At 35.6% G+C, this 19,495-nt stretch overlaps 1 protein-coding gene across 4 annotated transcripts in view; it reads left to right on the forward strand.

Annotated features, from left to right (window-relative positions):
• crybg1a (crystallin beta-gamma domain containing 1a) overlaps positions 1 to 19,495 on the forward strand; it is a 50,681-nt gene that overhangs the window by 21,932 nt on the left and 9,254 nt on the right. For 2 of the 4 annotated variants that reach the window (XM_088928139.1, XM_088928128.1), the window contains exons 4-16: positions 1,427 to 1,471; positions 3,609 to 3,727; positions 6,148 to 6,322; positions 6,690 to 6,829; positions 9,142 to 9,268; positions 10,072 to 10,107; positions 10,583 to 10,737; positions 10,978 to 11,104; positions 11,776 to 11,921; positions 15,498 to 15,624; positions 16,144 to 16,176; positions 17,326 to 17,438; positions 18,607 to 18,739. In XM_088928139.1, coding sequence (XP_088784265.1) covers positions 1,427 to 1,471; positions 3,609 to 3,727; positions 6,148 to 6,322; positions 6,690 to 6,829; positions 9,142 to 9,268; positions 10,072 to 10,107; positions 10,583 to 10,737; positions 10,978 to 11,104; positions 11,776 to 11,921; positions 15,498 to 15,624; positions 16,144 to 16,176; positions 17,326 to 17,438; positions 18,607 to 18,739 — 1,476 coding nt within the window. The remainder of the gene's footprint in view (positions 1 to 1,426; positions 1,472 to 3,608; positions 3,728 to 6,147; positions 6,323 to 6,689; positions 6,830 to 9,141; positions 9,269 to 10,071; positions 10,108 to 10,582; positions 10,738 to 10,977; positions 11,105 to 11,775; positions 11,922 to 15,497; positions 15,625 to 16,143; positions 16,177 to 17,325; positions 17,439 to 18,606; positions 18,740 to 19,495) is intronic. The other 2 variants (XR_016093777.1, XM_088928134.1) reach the window with 2 other exon arrangements.

Below are 19,495 nucleotides of genomic sequence, written 5' to 3' on the forward strand. Positions count from 1 at the left end.
CATTTACGATTTGCTAATTTCCCAGTTATTATTTAAATATAAATATCTGTATAAAACTGCCAGATTTTTGCTGCAACTTAACTACCAGCTTTTGAAACAAATGGAGTGTTGTTCTTTACTTAAAATATATCTAATCTGCTGAAATGAGTCAGATTCGCTTGGAATCTTTTTTGTTGTGTCTTGCTGTGAGATGGAAAAATTCAAGTTAGGGCAGTACAGATGGCATGTTTCAGTAGTTTTGTAATTCTTTATTTAACATTTAACTGCTTTCTAACAGAAAAGAGGCTGCAGGTGATTCTTTTGCATGATAAAGGATTTGTATCCACGGGGTATTATTTGAAATGCTTGGCATGTAACTACAGTAGTAAAATGCTTGTAAAATTGTTTTAAGACTTACGATCTGTCCAAGACTGTTACACTTTTATTTCCTCAAAATATCTTTGAGAAGGAGATGTTTTATACATGGTTTTAAACATTCTTGTAATATTACTGTCTGCTACATATAGTACTTATTATTTTCTTAAGGAGGAAGTGGTGGAAGGCTTGAATTGAAAAGCTCAAATTTGTTTTTTTTTCCTTGGACTTTTATTAAACATACATACATGTGTTCTGGGGTATTCTTAGTAAATCACATTATAAAACTGCAAAGCAACACATAACACTGAGTCTGCAAGAAACAATGCAAAACTCATGATCAGCTTATTTTAGAAAACTGTCTCACTAGGATAAGATAAGATTTTTATTGTCCCCTGAGGGAAATGTTTATGGACACACAGCACTCCTGTACATTTAAATAGAATGCAAACAAAAAAAAAGAAGATGAAAAGAAAAACATTGCACATTATTCTATTACAAAAAATAAGAAAAACATTGCACATCACTCTATTGCACATATATGGCACATAACAACATGTAACATTTATAACACATTACAAAACATATTGCATTCAAGTGGATTGTAAGAGTCAAAATTGTGTTTATCCTTGACATTTGTGTTGACAGCTTTAATGGATAGTGGAACAAAGGAATGTTTGTATCTGTTTGACTTGTATTTGGGAACCCTAAAACGTTTGCCAGAAGGAAGAAGTTGATATTAAGAATTGAGGATGTGGGAAGGATCTGATATAGTTTTTTCTGTCTGTTTGATTATGGATTTTTCAAAGATTGTCTGCAGGGAGGGTTAAGTTTCTTCTTCCCTTTTTTAAATGTGTCTGTAATATGCTAGTTGAAAGTTCAAAAGCTTTACATAGTATTTTACAGAGAGGTTATACAAGCAAAGTACAAAGTTTTTGTTTTAAACCATCTCACATATTTCCATTCCTCAAAGATGGGTTGTCAAAAAAGGCAATATTCCTATTGGGATATACTGTAGGATGTTGGAATAGGTATCGGAGAGTCAGTCATGTTTTTCTCTTTTTAATCACAGATACCACTCATAGATCAAAGAAGAATCCATAAGCGACCGGGGAAGGTAAGCACAGCTTTGATATTTTTTGACCATTGCACATCCAGTGAGGAATTCAAATGACAACACAACCTGGTTTTCAGTTGGAACCACAATGTTAATCGTGATATTGATGAAACTGATCTGTTAGCCAGTAGCCAATGTATTGATGAATTAGTCATTCTTGTTCCATTTGTGAGGGACATTTATAGCCAGACTAAAACTTATGCTAGTGATCTCTTTCTCTGGTTCTAGAGAGCCCTAATCAAACATGACAGCACATACATTGCCTTCCATAGGTATTGGGACATTGCAGTCTATTTTTCTGTAGAATAAATTTGGAGAGAATTGAGATTGAATTGAGAATTTAAGATGAAAAGATGAATATGAGGCAAAAGTACAGTATGTCATCTTTTATTTCTGGGTATTTCTGTGCATATACTGTATGCTTTAACATTTAAGAATAATACATCTTTTAAGTCAGCATATGTATTGGGACAAATTAACTTAAAATTAAAGTAGTATAAAACTTTGGAAATTGCTCATCCTTTGCACTCAATAACTGCATCAAGCCGCCTGCGACCCACTGACATCACCAAACTCTTAGTTGTTCTCTGGAGATGTTTTTCCAAGCCGTTGGTATAGCCATTTTAAGTTGTTCTTTTTTTTTGGGGGGGGGGGGGGTTGTTCGTGACTTTAGTCTTGTTTTTAGCAAGTGAAATACATGCACGATTGGATTTAAATCGGGAGATTGATTTGTCCAGTCTAAAACGTGTCACTTATTTTTCTTGGAACTCTTTGGTTGCATTAGAATTCTGTTTTGGGTCATTGTCTTGCTGCATTATGAAGATCCAACAAATGAGTCTGGAGGTATTTGTAAAGGCAGACATTTGTAAAGGTATTTGTGAAGTCTTTCTGCTACCACAGTCATTAGTTACATCATCAGCATTAGTGATGAATGAGTCAGTTCCAGAGGTGGTACCTCCACCATTTTTCACAGATGAGTTGGTGTGCTCTGGATCATCAGCAGCTTATTCCTTTCTCTTACTTTGGTAAGGTATGACTTTGGTTGAGGTTTAGTTCCAGAACTCTTTTTAGCAAATAGTAATCTGGCTTTTCTATTTTCGGTTGTGATGAGAGGTTTGCATCTTGCGGTGTAGCCTTTGTAATTCTGCTGTCGAAGTTTTCTGCAAACAGTATATTGTGGTGTCTTCACCCCTGTACTGTGGGAGGTGTTGGTGATCTCAGGGACAGTTGTTTTATAGTTTTGCTCCACAGCTCTGATAATTTTTCCATCATCGGTTGTTTTCCTCGGCCAACCTGGTTGTTGCTGATTGCCAAGTACACTGGTGATTTTCCTTCTTTTTCAAGATATTCCAAATTGTTGATTTTTGTATGCCAAGTTTCTATGCTATGGTTCTGATTGAATTATTCTTTTCTTTCAGCATCCAAATTGCTTGCTTCTCATTCGTAGACAGTTCTCTAGTCTTCATGTTGGTTTAGACCTACTGACTCCCAAGATAGACACAGAGGGAGAGAAATGGCTAAATCCAGCATGATACATTCATAGCTCTTTAATGTGTGCACAATCGATGCAACAGGAAACACCTTACCGATAAGAAACACCTGGCAGCAAACCTGTCCCAAAACTTACGCTCACATGAAATGGGGGGATTGAACACAAAAAGAGCTATTACTCTAAAACGGTACAACATATAAGCACAGAAATACCCAGAAATAAAAGTGACATTCTATACTTTTGCCTCATGTTCATTTTCACAGTACATCTCAAATGTGAATTGCTTGATTATAAAGCAAAAACAGCAATTTTGACTTCAGTGTCTCAATACTTATAAAGGGCAGTGTATGTGACCAAGTACTTTTGTTTTGTCATAATTGTATTTAGTTTAAAATAGTTTAAATAGTATATTAGTTTAAAATGTTGCCTTTGTAGAATCTCAGTAATTGTTCCTCTTGGAGTTACTGTATAATTATTATGCAGTTACTGTATCTATAGCCGGACAAAGATTTTATTTAGTATAGTTCTACACATCTTGAGGTTTCAGGCCTAAATGCAGTTTAGGTCAAAATCGAAGTGATATGTGATTATTGTGGGACTTTTTTATATGAGAGCGCACCTACCCAATCTTCTGTCCTTTAACAGATTGTCATTCATGAGCAGCCACAGTTTGGCGGGGAAGCATTTGAAATTTGCAAAGATGTAGAGGATGCCAGTTATATGAAATTGTCACCTGTGATTTCAGTCAAGGTGTTAAGAGGATGGTAAGTTATTTTATACAGTTATGCAAATCTATTAGTCCATTTTATAAAACCTTTATGCTCCGTGATACAACAGCTCAGTGATGACACACTAGCAATCTCCAAAACTGGTCCTCTAAGTCCTAAATTGTGGAACTCTCAACCTGAGACTGTATGAGCATCCCTATCGTAAAGGAGAACTGGAACACCATTTTTATATTTCATGGTTAGAAAGAATCATTGATGAGTGCATTTCAAACCACAAATAAAGTAAAATGAACACAGTAATGTCCCATTGGGGTGGAGTGGTGGCTCTGTTGCTAAGGATCTGCACCTGTGGTTCAAATCCCGTGGCCAGCAGAGGAATAATACTCCGTTGGGCCCCTGAGCAAGGCCCTTAACCCCAGCTGCTCCAGGGGTGCTGTACAATGGCTGTCCCTGTGTTCTGACCCCAAGCTTCTCTCCCTGTCTGTGTGTCTCATGGAGAGCAAGCTGGGGTATGCAAAAACACACATTCCTAATGCAAGAAATTGTATATAGGTAATAAAGTGATCTCTCTTATCTCTCTTAAATCACAAAATTGACTAAATTTCCTGGTTTGTGCAGCGCCTTATTGCTGTCATTGTCTGCGATTTAGAACACGACTTCAAAACCTGTGGTGACTTGAACAGACTCTGTTACCTTGTAAACAAGCAGGCTGTGAATACATCTCTTTTAATCCAATAGAAATAGTTCTCTTAACTTCAAGATGATTTTGCCGATAAATAGTACTTACTTGTTAACTCTGTTTGCAGATCATATTGAAGCATTTCTGCAGTGAAATGTCTGCTGCACAATCTGTACTTATTAGTTTGTACATTGCTTTACATTATTCATTACAGAGACTAGTGAGCAGGAAGGGCCAGTTTAAGACACAGTTCTCACAAGCCCTTGCTCTCTAGTGAGACCAGCGGTTTTCGACAACATAGCGACCATACAGTATTTTCACAAAGTTCATGATTTTGTACTTAATTTGTAAATTTTGAAATTTTGCTATACTATCAATTAATTTATTACCAAGATTTAATAATCAGTCTGAGAAATTGGTTCCCCTTTAAGCAGGCATTTCCTAACATTCAATACAGGCAGTTTTTTTCTGTCTTAAAATGTTATTTTTACTTTTCTACTATTGAATTGCTATCTTTGCTATAAAGTGAACTGGAATGTACTGAAATTAAAGGCAATACGTTAATAAGTACAACCTCTTTAGATAAAAAAGATCCTTCTAAACATGACTAATGTGCTTGGTCCATACTCACACCATTTAAGTAAAGTTATTCCACTTCTCAGTGTTAAATGCAATTCTATGTAATGACTTCTTGTGTCACTCTTTCATGTTTCTTTATTGCCTTAGGAGATGTTGACTGGGTTACCTTTGTCAGTGCATTTGAGGATTTTAATTATTTGGATCAGATCTCTTTATAAACTTCTCTGTTCAGAAACGTTTCAGGTCTATTAGTATAAAGATATAAGATATTCCCTTTGTCCTGTGTATCTTTTCTGGACTTATTGCAGCACTGCAAAATCTTTTTTTTTTAACTTGGTGACCAAAAGTGTACACAGTGTGTTATACAATTATACAATTTAGACAACATTTCCTCATTTAAATTCTATGATTTTATCTATATATCCTAACATTCTTTTTGCCTTGTTTTGTCCAGAAGATACAAATATGTCAATTTATACAAATTATATGGGGTTACTGGCATGCTTTACTATTTATGAATCTGACACTTTCATACTCCAGATATGGTATTTAGTATCTATTTAGTAAGTCAAGCCACAAAAAGTAAAGTGTCTGTCTAAAATTACAACATCATATTTTCCAAGCATCTATAATATAAAATAAAACATAAAAAACAGCTAATTCATGCAGTAGCAGCACATCATCTTCTGGAATCTGAGTGTACTAATTTTGATCACTAGTTTGGTATGCTTTCCATGTGATTTTTGTATTGGACTTAATTTAACCTTGAAGCCTGTCTGTAAGCATGTTTAGATTTTTTGGGGGGTTATGGGAAATCAGCACAACATATGAACTCCCGCAATCTTCAAGCTCCCTCAAAATAATATTGAAACAATTGAGAGTCTGTCACCATAGGTGATGTCAGTAGTTATACTGGTATTTTACCAAATACTTTGGTATTTCCTATACATTTTCCTTACCAGGTAAAAGATTTTTAAAGACTTGAGTAAATTAAGTGTGTTGTGACAAATTCAAGATACATGAAGCCACATTATGAAATACAGCTCACTGATATAATTTGTATTTGTTGACAGTATTCATTAGGAATTGCTTATATTATGAAGATGCTTTCTTATGCCTTTTTTTTCTATGGTGTAGCCTGTGTGTGAGGTGAACATTGGTACTATGGCAGTCTTAACATTTCATTAAATGTTTTCAGCTGGATTTTGTATGAAAAGCCCAATTTTGAAGGCCGTACAATAGCCTTGGAAGAAGGGCCAACAGAGCTTGAGAATGTCTGGAGTGAGCCTGTCTGTGAAGATAAGGTAGATGCTGAGACACAGCAGGACCCCACTTCTCCCATGGTAATCGGCTCCATTAGACTTGTGGTAAATGTAAGTAACCTAATCTTCCTAGCATCCTCTCATTTTCATCATTGGTAGTATTCTGTTATTATTGTGATGAAACATATTGTCTCCAACATCGAATACATCTCTTTAAGCATTACACAGTTATCACAAATAGAATGTAATGTATTACTGGCTACACATTTTCTAGAAGAAAATAGATAAAAGAATGAATCCAGTATTCCTTCAGGCTTCCATAAATCTCTTGGAATTATTATTTGAAATAAATGGCAGCTACTGTACTACACTCAGGTCAATTTTATTCAAAGCTATGTCATCACAAAAAGCATGTGAGCTAAATATCTCCTAAGACTTTGTAAATTACCTTGGTTACTTTTGTTTCTTCTTTGTTCAGGACTACAGTATCCCTCAAATCGACCTGTACACAGAGCCTCAGGGTTTGGGAACTGTGACGATGTACTGTGATGACACTTTGGAAACATGTACATATGGATTACCACTTTGCACAGAGTCTGTCAAGGTTCATTCTGGCGTGTAAGTGTAATGATTACTGCTTTATTTCTCTCTTTTTTTTCCTGAACAGGTAAAAATTGTCATTCTGATAGTAAGCAACTTCATTTTCTGAGCTGTATGTATAAGCAAGCTGACTATGCAAGTTTACTTTGGCATACATTCATTATGGTGTATGTCAGTAGTAATGAACAGTTTTTCCAGTAATCATAAAATTAGGTGTGCACCACATTTTTGGAGTCTTTGGACACCGTGAGTACTATATTTAAAACAAGTGATAAAATCACAATAGCGTGTGTGTGTAGTAAATGCATGCGAATGACAAAGCTCCTTAGAAATGTACAGAAGCCATGAAGCCATGCTATAAACAATTGAAGACCAAAGCATTCAAGTTGCAGTCTTGCCAAAGATTGAGGGAACCTTCAGAAATACACAACAAGTAGAATGTCCGTGTTCTCAAGTGTCAAGAACTCTTTAGATGCCTAGGCGGGAAAGTTGAAAAGTTTGTAGAAGCCGAATAAGTTGAGGAAGTAAAATCTGTTAGCACTGTCTCATTTGTGGAAAAATGACACAGCTGTTCAGTCCTATAGATCACCTGAAAGAAAAGGAAATGGGAGACATTCACTAGGCAGGGATTAACAGTGATTGGGACAACTGAAAGGTTTCAGCTTCTGGTATTCTGCCTGTTGGAACCAAGGAAAATAGTATGTCCAAGAAGTTAACTTTCTCTGCCGCTCCCTTCAGTGCAGACTTGCTTATGCTGTTATACATGAATGAGTCTATATAGCTTTGGAAAACAGAAATGGCGGTGTCAGACATCCTTGCCGCAATATTAGAAGAAAACATTTTCTAAAGGCACAGCCCAAAGTGTGAGTGGGAAACTTATCAATTCAGGCACTTCGTGAATGGCTGTGCTACCAGTGGTTTATCTGTTACAGGGGTGCAAGTACAGTAGGTATTTTGGATATTCTTACTAATTATTCAGGTTGGATGGGTCCTGCAAACCAGGAAGTGAGATATTATTTAATGGAACTAAAAGAAATGGCTAAAGATATGGTTGTTGGAAAAGTAGAGTTTACATCACATGACGGCTGGGTTAAGGTGCCTGCCAGGAGATGATCAGTCCAAATTCTCATTTTGGGTGCCATTTTTGCTGAGTCATTTGGTTTCAAAATGATCATAGTTAGGACAGTGTGATAGGAAAACTGAGTGAATGCAGGTGGAGTGCAGAAAGCCATTGCTACTCTCGTCAGTCTCCTAGACAAAGCAATGAAGATTCCAGAAGACAAGGCCGACCCTATAATAAAGTTTAGGTGGGTAGCTGCGTCAGCATGCATAGGCTGCAAAGGAACAAGTAATAGGTTTATTCCAAGCTGAAAAGAGAAGAAAGAAATCACAATGTTTCGGCAGTGGAGCCTCCTTCAGGTATTAGGTTTTTGTCCTCATACCTGAAGAAGGATCCACAGCCGAAACGTTGTGTTTTCTTTCTTCTCTTTTCAGCATGGAATAAACCCATTACATGTTCCTATAATAAAGTTTGTTCAGAATATATGTTCTCCAGATATTGTGCGGGTTATAGACAGTATGTCCAATGCTGAATGCAAGTCAAACTTGCGAAGGACATAACCGTTGTGTAATTTGAGCCAAAGGATTAAAAATGTCTATATGGAACAACTAGACAAGTTCTGCCAAGGGCCTTGTTGAAATGCGCAATGAAGAGTCTCCTTTCATTGAAATACCTACAGTATGTACACCTTGCACTAAATATAAAAAACAGTTATTGGAAGTTTCAGTTTTTCCCAAGCCAGTAACGTTCCAGTTCATTGTTAGCAAGCACATTTAATTCACTTAGCAGTATCTATAAAGCCAAATCCTAGAGATGAAGATAAAGCTTCAGCACCAACGCTAAGAGAGCCCTGGGCCCCCACTGTAGATCTTAGTCACCTAGAGAGACCACAGAAGGATAGTCTTTCAATTGTCATATGGGACATGATGGGTTTATTCATGATGAGGATGACCTTGGGTTCAAACCCATCAAATAAGAATAAACGTGACAGGTGTTAGTACTGTGTGAAACTGTAGGCCTTTATACCTACTCTAGACTATAAAGAGGTAAAGGACGACGTGTGAAACCTATTATTATCAGAACATAGTCAGAAGGTTCTTAAACATTGCCAGTTGCCTGTGTCCACAAGAGAATGGAAGCCATATAGTTCTTTAATGGTGTTTGGAAATCCACCCCATTCTTCAGTTAGGGGTGAATTTGAAATGTAACAATTGAAACACATAGTAGAGTGGACAGTTGTGATTCTGTGTCTCTCCATCTCTCATTGCAGCTGGCTGGTGTTTGATCAACCTGGCTTCCAGGGAGCTCTGTCTGTGCTGGAGCCAGGAGAGTATCCTTGCCCTGAGTCATGGGGATTTCAGGAGCCATTTGTCAGATCTCTAAGGCCTCTCAAAATGGTGACTTGCCATAAGTTCTGAGTACCTTTAACTGATTTCAGTATCTTTTTAAAGGTTCTATATTATTGAGATCCGGTAGTATATAATTTACTTCGATCTTATATTCAGTTTTATTATTTAGATTGTTACAAACTTCATCTATACATTCTTTTTGTCATGTATTAAGTTAACAGCACATTAGTAAGAGTTTTAGGCAAACTAGAAGTAACAGATACAACTGTTAATAATGTTGATTAACACAACTTAAATTATTCTCTTGTATAAATTGTTTAGTAATTGTGAATAGCTTCTGCTTATAAACCCATTTATTACCTCTCATTAGTACTTTCAGTGATTCCAGTAACTCATTCCACTGTTCGGTTTGTTGTGTACTTTTCCCCACTGATGCACATTTGCATAATAAAGTGAATTTGGTTTTTGGAGTGAAATTCAATTCAGTGATTCAAATGCAATTCAGTGACAAAGCAACATGGGTGTCCATTCAAATATTTTTTTTCACATTTTAAAGGAAATTATTTTTAAATTATACATAAAAATGACAGAGATTTTAATCGATTCCCTAAGCATACTATGTACTTATTTTGACTTTGTTCATCATCCTCTTAACATGTTATGTATGTTCAGTACTTGTATTCCTTCTATATAGATGTTTATAAGTGTAGTTTTATAAATTACTTAAAATTATACACTGTGGTTACAGGTTTTGTCTGGCTGTAATATTAAGGACTTAGCTGATTTGGTAATTATACTGTCGTTTCCAGTCGTTTATCTCATTAGCATTTTATGTGTTTCGTGTTTTGTAGGGTGGACTGAAGGTAGAGAAGCCTACTGAACCAAAGGTATATGAAAAAATAATTCTTTAAGTGGTACTCATTTGTATGAAAGGCTTATTCTTATGAAAACATTTTAAATAACATTTTTTGGAACTATCTCAATAAAAAATAGCTCTCAGTTATATATTTAGCATGATCTATCTTGATCTAATAATATGATTTTTACAATTATCGTTAAGATGTGTTCACAAAGAAACTAGCAAATTCAGATTCACTAAGAAACAGGACTTATTCACATGTCCTTGACAATGGCTCAAAAGAAACCATGTTTCTAGTTGAAAGTTTAGTGACAAGTCTTGTTCGAATGTGGAACTGGGGATGAAAAGACTTGCAAAAAGTATTTATGATATGACTTTTATCCTGCACTAAGAATGTGAATATTCCTGCAGCTGACAAGCAGCGGCCCGTTCCAGTGGAATTCCCTGAGCCATTCAGAATCATATCCTAGCAGCAAGCTAACCTTTCATCTTTGTTGTTACAGGCTATTGTGTATGAAAAGCCGTCATTCGAAGGAGAATTTGTAGAGGTTGATAAAGATGTTTTCAGCTTTGCTCGGGAAGATGAGAATTCAGAGATCTCAACTTGTTGGGTAAAGGAATTGAGTTCTGTTGGCTCCATCAAAATCCTTGGTGGACTGTGAGTACTGAAATTCTCTCCATTTTCTAGCTGAACATATCATATGCTCTTAGAACAACCAAATTGTGTTATGTTTACATTGCAATGAATAACATGTGAGTACAAGCATGTGTTTTCAGTTTTGGCTGAATATTGCAAATTAACACTCAGTACTGTATATTGTAAAATTACTGGCTTTCATTTACTCCTTTGCCTGTGATATACTGTTGATATTCTGTGCTTCTTCCTACTCTTTTACAGCTGGGTGGGTTATGAAAAGGTGGGGTTTGAAGGACGACAGTATGTTCTCGAAGAAGGAGAGTATCCACACTGGAGGGACTGGGGAGGATGTGATGGGCAACTCCTGTCTTTGAGACCTGTAGTGGCAGTAAGTCCTGACGAATGAGTCCATTGTCAAGGATGGCCTTTATGGCCAAAGTACAAAAATAGGCGTAAAGTACAAAATAGAATTTTTTATTATAATTTATTATAACCGTCAAAATAAACAGAAAACTTTATTGCAATTAAAAGTTTCCTGACCTTATAACAGTCTGTAATAATAATACATTGTTAAGACCTATTATTCTGTTAAAGAGAAACCTGCTAAGGTAGGTGATTGTTAGGTTCAAGTGGGCTGAACCAGTCATTACTAGCCTACACACATGTGCAGTAAGTAGCTCCCACTGTGAATCTTTGCCACCATTAAAACCAAGTTCTGATGCAGTTGCTGGGACCTTAGCTTATATGCCAGTTTATTAACCAATATGACAGAGGCAGGCTGTTATTATGGGAACAGGTTATCATTTTTAGTGGCATTGCTCTGGCACTTAGATAAAAGAGATTTCTAGGATGTGTGGAACTTGTTAGATCCTTTTGTTTGCCAGTACAGTTTAGGATTAGAAAGCTAGTGTACCTCTGACATTTTATATGCACATAGAAAAATCTTAATTTTTAATGATTGTTCTATCCTTATCTACTCAGAATGTCTCCTGAGCTTTAAATATCATTAAGAGTTTTTATGATAGAAAAGCTAACCACAGTGTTCTTTTCATTTCATAGGACTTTTTGTCACCAAGTATGAAAATGTACAGCGACAAAGACTTTGGAGATAAAGGAAGCAGCATTGCTGTTTTGGGAATGATTGCAAACATGGAGGACACAGGTTATGGAATAAAGACACAGTCAATTGAGGTCATTAGTGGTGTGTAAGTGACGCATTTTGTTAATAAGAGTTTAGTGACAAATGTTTGAACTAAGACGTCTTAAGATCCACTGGCCGCTCAGTTTTAGTTATGTACGTTAGGTAACCAAGAGTATTTGTACTGTAGCTACAGTTTTTTATTTTATATTTATATTGTTTATATTTCTAAAAAGAAAGGTATTAGTAAGCAAATTCTATTGGAACCAGTAGCATTTGTTGCATTATTAAAGCTTCTCAGTATATAATATCTGTTCATCATTTGGGCATGATTGAATATTGTGTACTATACGTGATAAATGTTTCCTTCTCCCAATTCCCAGTGACACCACAAAACCCCCAAATAATTTATATCAGTGGCATTATGATCACATAAAAAAATCATATTTTTTATTGAATGTCACTGTTGCATGATTTAATCTGAAGCTGCAATATGTATTCATATTCAGCTGTTACTGTGGTATGTAGCCCGATCTTGCATTTTCTTTGGTTTCCTCGGCCCAGTCTTTGCAGTGGCAGCATCGTTCCTTTAAATTTCAGCCAGTGCAGAAAGTAGAACAAGAATTTCCTGTTGAATCTGAACCTTGTGGTTTACTTTTTTGTTTTTCTGGACTCTGAGGTTTTGATCCTGTAGGTTACAATGCACGCTGTCCAAAATCTGGCATTGTCATTTTGGTTTGTTTTCCCTGAGGGGTTATTCTGAGGTTTCTAACTGTTAAACGGATATTTAAAGACTATTGTTATTGTTGTTCAATAGCTTGTATACTTCAGTACAAAACATATTATAAATGTAATGTGCACCATACAGTAGATATGTAACCTTTCTTTGTGTTGGAAAATGGGCAGTATTTCAGTTTTCAGGCCAAATTGGAATCCCTGTTGGACATGTTAAAAGAAACTGACACTTTCAGAAAACAGGTTGTCAGAGCACAAGAACATTAGAATAGTCACGTGTGAGAGGAGGGACACTTCAGAGTAAGCAATCAAACCAAGCCTGCGTATCTTTCAGTGGTGAGAGGTAATTGGAGGCTAAACCCTATGCAAGCATGCAGAGGAGAGTGTAAGAGCTGGTGCCTCAAGCTGGAATTAAACACAGCAGCCTGGAGCTGTGAGTCAACAATTCTGAGCACTATGCTGCTGTGATGCTCAGTAAATGACAAACACACTTCACATTCGGTGCAATAGCACTGTGTTTGATTCGAAACGGGTGAAAGTTATAGTGAAGTACTGAAATGGAAGATTTAACTCCATTGTCACTTAAGATGTTTGAATGAGAAAAACTTATTTGCTTTATTTTTGGCTTCCAAAACAGTTTAATTGAGTCATTTTCCTTCATAGAATATATATATATAAACTGCTCTTCTAGTAAATTTTTCTAAAAAATCTGATTCAGTATGGTGAACCTTTCACTGATTTTGTGAGACTTTATCTTGCACAAGTGGGATGAAATTTAAGAAGACGTGAGAATGAAAATTGTCTCCTTCATTCCTTAAGATGAAATAAATGCTTCTCCTTTCATGGTTGCTTGAGGTGTCAGTTAGCATTAGTTATCTTACCTCTGAAGGTGTTTTGTGTTCTGCAATGCAGTGCTCCACCCCTGGAGCAGGTTTGGGCAGTTCCACTTTCCATCCAGGATGTGCCTGCCTCATCATTTCCTCTGTCAGTTAGTCATCTGCAGACTCACCCGCAGGCTTTCCAGCTCACTTCTTACTGGCTAAATACCCAGCACCCGCGGCACAAAATATTAGGGGCAGGAGTGTCTGGCATGGCCTTCCCCTGCTTATACTTCCAGACACCACTGTAATTCTTCATTGTCTTTTATATCTCACCATTGCTGCCCTTTCAGTCGAGCCTGTTATTTAATGATGAGAATGGTTTCACAGCACTGCGCCTTGCAGGAACTGTGCTGTGACCTATTCACTTTCAAAACCATAAAAAAACAGAACAGAATTAAAAAAAAAGCTAGAACTGTGAGAAATGTAACCAAGGAATAAAACCCATGAGACATTTAATTCAGTACTAGGCTCCATGATGAGTTTATTTACAGTTCTTCAGCCAGTGTACTTTTTGCAGCTTTGTTTGTATAAGAAACATCAAATGAAGATCAGAGAATTTGGTTCCAAATTTTACCTTTTTATACAGAATTGACCAAGTTTATATGAAAGAGAATACATATGATTGAACAATATATTTGAACCCTGACATAAACCAGTGAAAAAGTCAGAAAAGTACATTTTTCCTCTTCCTTTATCATTTCTATTTCTACTAAATAGAGCAAAGACATTTACACCGTCTTATGTGTTTTATACTTACGGAGAGGATATACTGTAGACATACTGTAAAATGCTTTGGCTGTCAGATTGTGAATGCATTGAGAGGGATGCATGTTTCTTCCTGGGGTTTTACATTTCCTGATGTCTGAAATACCTGGACAAAGACAGGCATGTCAGAAATGTAAAGCATCTTGTATGGCCAGCATGAGAAACCCAAGTGGAGATATGTCGCCAGTTAATGTCCCATTTAATGATGGCTTTTTCTGTCATCTAAACCAGGTTAAGTGTTTGTTGTTAAGTATCCAAACTGAACATTGTTCTTACTTTAAACATAAAAATGGTAAACAGCTCTCTCCAAGTATGTAGACATTCATCACTGTATGTGAACACGAATGGTTACCAATATAGCTGAGAAAGATTTTTCTTTCTTTTCAGAACGCTTCTATAGTTTTGTCTTGGAAAGTTAGTGGTTTCATTACCTTAAAATATTTGTGCCTGAAAACACTCCCTTTCTATATGCATATGAATTTTTCATCACTTGGTTTTCCTCATTTTATCTTTGAATGGTCTGTGGTTCAAGCACAGAAGTGCTTTAACATTAAATCCATTTTTTACCATGTTTTTTTTTTAAATAATACAAACTCATGTTATAAAATACAAGCAAAAGTTGTTTAGATGTGGTTAGGATTTTGACAGCTTTTTTGTGTTGCTTTCTTGTAAGGACTAAAACGTGTGTTAACTGACTAAGGTTACAAAAGCAAACAGTTGCAATGATCATTCCTGACCTAATTCTGCTTTTGTACCCATGTACTGTATTACGTTCTCTTTTAAATGCATTAAATGTTGTAGAGGAAATATCTAATTGATAGCTTCTCACTGTATTGAGAGTCCTTTCTCATACTCTAGTTTATTCCCTGAGTTGAAAAGCTTGTTAAGCTTTATCATTTCAACTGCTGAATATGTACAGATAGGGGCATGTCTCTTGTGTAATGATGGCTCAGTCTGAGGGCCAACGTTAACCATAAATCACTGAGGAATCCAAATGTCCCTGAGGTGAGGGTGGGTTTAAGCAAAGTGAAATACTGAGAAGAGAAATGAAAAAACAAAAGCTTTGTCTGAAAGTATAAAGGATCAATCCCAACACTTTGAAATTCTCTAGACAATACACAGTTTTTTTTTCAAGGCAGCCATGCAAAAGCTCAGAGGCTGAAAATGTTCACAAAAAAGCTATGTTGTCTGGTAGCTTTTTATACTTAGTTATTTTTAGTGTAATCCTATATAACTAGTTTCTGTATACCTCTTTTTTGCAGGTGGGTGGCCTTTGAGAGTCCTGACTTTACTGGAGAAAAATATGTCTTAGAAAAAGGACTATACAATAACTTTGAAGACTGGGGAGCAAATAATTTTAAAATCTCATCCGTTCTGCCTGTGTTTCTGGTAAGATAAATCTGTTGGTTTTAAGCCTTTTCTCATAAAAGACGGGGAAGTATTTTGGCTCGAATTGTTATATATGGATTTGTTTTAAATAAACCACGAGATTTATTTTTTTGGGTGGTTTACATGTTTATTATTTTTTTGTTTTAAACACCTTTCCAATGGCCTGTGCAGGTCATAAAATCTGGAGTAATGCCAGTTTAAATATGTACGTTTTAAGGTGAGATTTGAAAACAGCTGGGCTTGGAAACCCTGATTTTCTCCTGAATTCCTAACCTGTCCAGGATTACAGCAGGAGAATGCTCTGTGACTTGCATTCCTAGTCTTGTTGAAGGGATGAACAAGAGGCCATTGTAAAAAAAGACCAGAGAACACAGACAGGGATGTGATTTGTCTGATGGTCGGAATATGGGGGAAGCATGTTATCCTTTCTTTCATTCCCTTTTCACAGTTTTTTGTACATTTAGGGGTTTTCTCCTATTTCCTAGTTGTTTACAGTTCTCTTTATAATTTGCATTTTAGGAAACGCTTTGTGGTTCAGAACCAAAATTTAAGGTAAGCAAAAATACCATTTTTACATCATTTTTAATTTTTCTTTAATGGAAGAAGTAAATGTCACTAATTTAGCATCTCCCTCTTTTTGCACAATTCTATTTTGTTTTGTGAAATGTGGTTTTCATACAAACACGTTTTTTTGTCTGTAAGAAGATTCCTTTCAAATATCTTTCAATGTCAGTACATCTGTTCTTTGTACACATTACATATTTGAACACGGTGCATTTCAAAATAGCATTTAAAAAAGATTTGATTTCTTAAAATGGGAAACCAGCACAATCTTTTGTTACAACAAAGAACAGAAGTCATTATTCCACTATAAAAAATACAAAGCCTTCCAAGTTTGTGGAACATGATCATTCATGAAAGAGGTTTAATTTCTTTTATCTAAGCATATGCGTGCCCAATATCAAGTTTTAATACACATGCTGTACAGTGGAGACACTAATGGCTTAGCATAGCAATGCAAAGAAATATTTGTCATGTGCAAGAATTAATATGAGAACTTCATTTTGAGTTGGCCTTGTCTGTCTATGTCCTGTTGCTAAGATGTGTCAACAAGATAATCAATTTCATTAAAAAGTTATTGTGTCTGACAGTTCAAAGTTTCTATTTTATATAATTTCTGTAACTTTGGCATTTTTGTAAACTCAGAATGAATGAACTAGATGTCTAAATGAACACCTGATTTCTATCGTTTGTTCTACAGTATGATTTAAAATTGTTAGCGCAGTCATTGTCATATCTGTGATTTTGTATTTTTGGATGACAGACATTTGTCACACCCTTTGAAAAATGACAATACTGTTGTCTGTGAAAAATAACGATAGTTTTGTCTGTATGTACAAAACTTCTGCATGTTTAGAATTCTTGTTCATTTCCTTGCAGGCAATAAAAATTATGATGTAAAAAAACAACATACCAAAAATAAATATTTCAATTTTTAAACCTACATCAAACCTACAAAGGTTTAACCTACATTAAACCTACATCTTATGTTTATTGTAATGAGCTCTATTCATTATAAAGTATAACATAACAGCTTAAAAATGAAAATTTTGCACATTTTGTGAAGCTGATAATGAAAATGTTATGTTAGAAATTATATTGATGTTGTAGCAGCTCACTTTTTCATTCGGTTTTTCACAGGCTCAGTTATTTTCGGAGCCTGACTTTCAGGGCAGCTGTCACACCCTGGAGGACAGTTCACCAGCCCTTCCCCAATCATTCACACTGGGGTCCTGTAAGATTTTGTCTGGAAGGTGGGTTTTCAAAATCAGAACATTTGTCTTCAGGAATTTTACTAACAGTGTATTGTGTTACGTAGATTTGTTCTGTTCCCACTTCAGTCTTATTTTTTAGACAGTTGCATGGCTTATAATATGTCCTAGCTTTTTGAGAAAAATGTATAATTTGAAAAATAAAATGTCACTCTAGAATTAAAGACTTCTACGAATGTTTATACAAGACATTCATCCCTTTCAGTCTGAAATTCAGAAACATGTACTACTATTTGCATATAAAAGATCTCTGATTCTCTTATAGAAGTAGTAAAAATTATTCACACCCTCTGTGTAATACATGGTAATTGAATAAATTTGGATAATATTTTTCAGTTCATGAATGCTATTACTTTAACATTCAGTAGGTCCATTTAAACTACAACGTTCTTAAGCCTTGAATTAAATAATATTTCTACAGTCTTATCAGCATTGTAAGTTTGAACAGGTTGTGTTTTTTCTAATTCAGTCAATTATTCAAGTAGTGTTGCATTCACTGTATGAATTGAATAATTGCAATCACTGAAAAAGAGCTCTTGATAGTCAATGCAGAAGATGAAAACAAAGGACTTAATTTTTTCCAATCCATAATTAGTTCTGAATTAGGGTTCTTATTCATTGTAGAGCATGTCAGTGTGTTTTAACTTGATTTGTGCCTTTCCTTGCAAAAGACACACATAACCAATCATTCCAATGAAATGGGAGGCATTCTGGAGTGAAATTAAGAAGGAAACAAACTGTGAAGCAGGGTTAATTAGACTGCACACCATTTATGTTTATGTGTTATTATACAACTTATTTAATGTTGGTCTTTACATTTCTGTTTCATGACATTCCACCTCCAATATTTTCAGAATGATTAAGTTTACTCTAAATTTACTTATAAAGAGTGGAAGTGAAAACAATATAAGCACCTGTGCATCACTAACAAAGTTCTGACTTGCGCTGTTTTTAAAATTGAGAATATTGTTCCTTTTCCTTGTCAAAGAAAGTAGCAAGAGTATTTACTGTGGAAAATACCAACTGTTATCGTAAAAAAGTCAATCAACCCTGCGCTGTTATCATTTATAATTTAAACATATTGTTTGTGCTGAGAATACTGAATACACACGAGTGAGAATAAACCCTGACTGAAATCTGCTTTTGCCAGTTGGATAGCCTATGAAGGACAAGGGTTCGAGGGACACATGTATGTGCTGGAAGAGGGAGACTATCCTGACCTGATTGCATTAGGCTGCCCCAATCTCAACTCATCTATCCAATCCATGCAGATATCAGGTTTTGTAAGTACAACGTATATTTTCTAAAATTTCTTATTTTGTCTATATGGTTTCACAAAATATCTAATTATGAATAATTAAGAAAACATGCTGTTTAGCCCTTTCCTTGCAAGCAGGTTTTAAAAACACGACAATCTATTATACACAGTACGTATACAGTATGCTATAAGTGCAATTATTATTCATAATAATATCATCATTTATTTTCTATAATTTAAATATATCATTTATATTATTTTATATCTCAAAGCACTGCACAATAAAACTACCCAAGGTAAAAAATAATACAGTAGATGAAACAGAATTAGAGTATAAGTATGAATTTTAAGATTGGATATGAAAGTGCTGCCTGACCTTTAAGGTCTGATAAGGCTGGCAGATCACTGCACATTCTTTGAGCCCCAGAACACAAAGCATGGTTTCTGGGTGTTTTGAGCCGAGTCTGAGCCTTGTGTTCAAATGACAAAGGGGTATAGAGAGTTACAGTACCAGTTTACTGTTTTGTTTTCTGATCCAAAACTCTCAGCCCTTTAAAGGTGAGAAGCAGTATTCTGAATCTTATTCTAAAATCCATAGGCAGCTACTGCAAGGAAGCTAAACAAGTGATATTAGTTTGGGCTAAAATCCAAGTAGCTGAGTTACAACTCAGAATTTAAGAACATGTTTGTATACACCAGGAAGACCTGACATACACTAATCAAGCCTGGAAAAGACAAAACGCATGCAGCAGATGTTCTGCCTCAGAGTAGGAGAGTGTGA

The sequence above is a fragment of the Atractosteus spatula genome, chromosome 2 (assembly GCF_055471065.1).
Source record: "Atractosteus spatula isolate fAtrSpa1 chromosome 2, fAtrSpa1.hap1, whole genome shotgun sequence".
NCBI lineage: Eukaryota > Metazoa > Chordata > Actinopteri > Semionotiformes > Lepisosteidae > Atractosteus > Atractosteus spatula.